This window comes from Eimeria tenella, genomic scaffold, assembly GCF_000499545.2.
Source record: "Eimeria tenella Houghton genomic scaffold, Eth_scaff2339, whole genome shotgun sequence".
NCBI classification, from domain to species: domain Eukaryota; phylum Apicomplexa; class Conoidasida; order Eucoccidiorida; family Eimeriidae; genus Eimeria; species Eimeria tenella.
The window spans coordinates 2,506-3,187 of record NW_013542199.1 but is presented as its reverse complement, the minus strand read 5'-3'; the positions used below and the strand labels follow the sequence as shown (position 1 = coordinate 3,187).

The 682-nt window shown below is 57.8% G+C and overlaps 1 protein-coding gene across 1 annotated transcript in view; it reads right to left on the bottom strand.

Annotated features, from left to right (window-relative positions):
• Positions 1-67: 67 nt before the first annotated feature.
• ETH_00040175 (uncharacterized protein) overlaps positions 68-682 on the bottom strand; it is a gene marked incomplete at both ends in the record, with an annotated part of 3,024 nt that continues 2,409 nt past the window's right edge. Inside the window, one exon of the mRNA XM_013374878.1 lies at positions 68-290. Coding sequence (XP_013230332.1) covers positions 68-290 — 223 coding nt within the window. The remainder of the gene's footprint in view (positions 291-682) is intronic.

Below are 682 nucleotides of genomic sequence, written 5' to 3'. Positions count from 1 at the left end.
TGGCCAGCTAGCCAGCTAGCTAGCTGGATAGCTAGCTAGCTAGCTGGCTAGCTGGCTAGCTGGCTAGCTAGCTGACCCGCTTGTTGAGGAAGGTGGCGCGGACAGTTTTGAAGTTCAAAGCTTGGCTTTGCAGCAGCGCAGCAAAAGCAGCAGAAATTTCTGCTGCTTGGAGGCGCCCCCAAACCCTCAAGTCGAAAGCAGCAGCAGCAGCAGCAAGCGAGGGGCACTGCAGCAGCAGCAGCTGCTGCTGAGACCCCACAGGAAACACTTCGCTCAGGCCGCACACAAACCTGCAGCAAACCACACAGGCAGCAGCAGCTGCTGCTCCTGCTGCTGCTGCAGCGGCTGCTTCTGCTGCTGCTGTGGTGGCTGCTTCTGCTGCTGCTGCAGCTGGCTTAGCCAAGGTTACGCAGCGAGAGAAGCAGCAGCAGACCGCAGCAGCAACAGGGGCAGCAGCAGCAGCAGCAAAAACCAAACGGCAGCAGCAGCAGCTAAAAAGAAAAGAGCAGCAACAAGCGCAGCAGCATCAATGGCAGCAATTACGCCCGCCAGGACAGCAGCAGCAGCAGCAGCAGCAGCAGCAAAAGCAACAGCAGCAGCTCGCTTCGGCAGTAACAGCAAAATCAACCAATAATTACAGCAGCGGCCGCACACATCAGCAGCAGACTCAGAAACAGCAGCA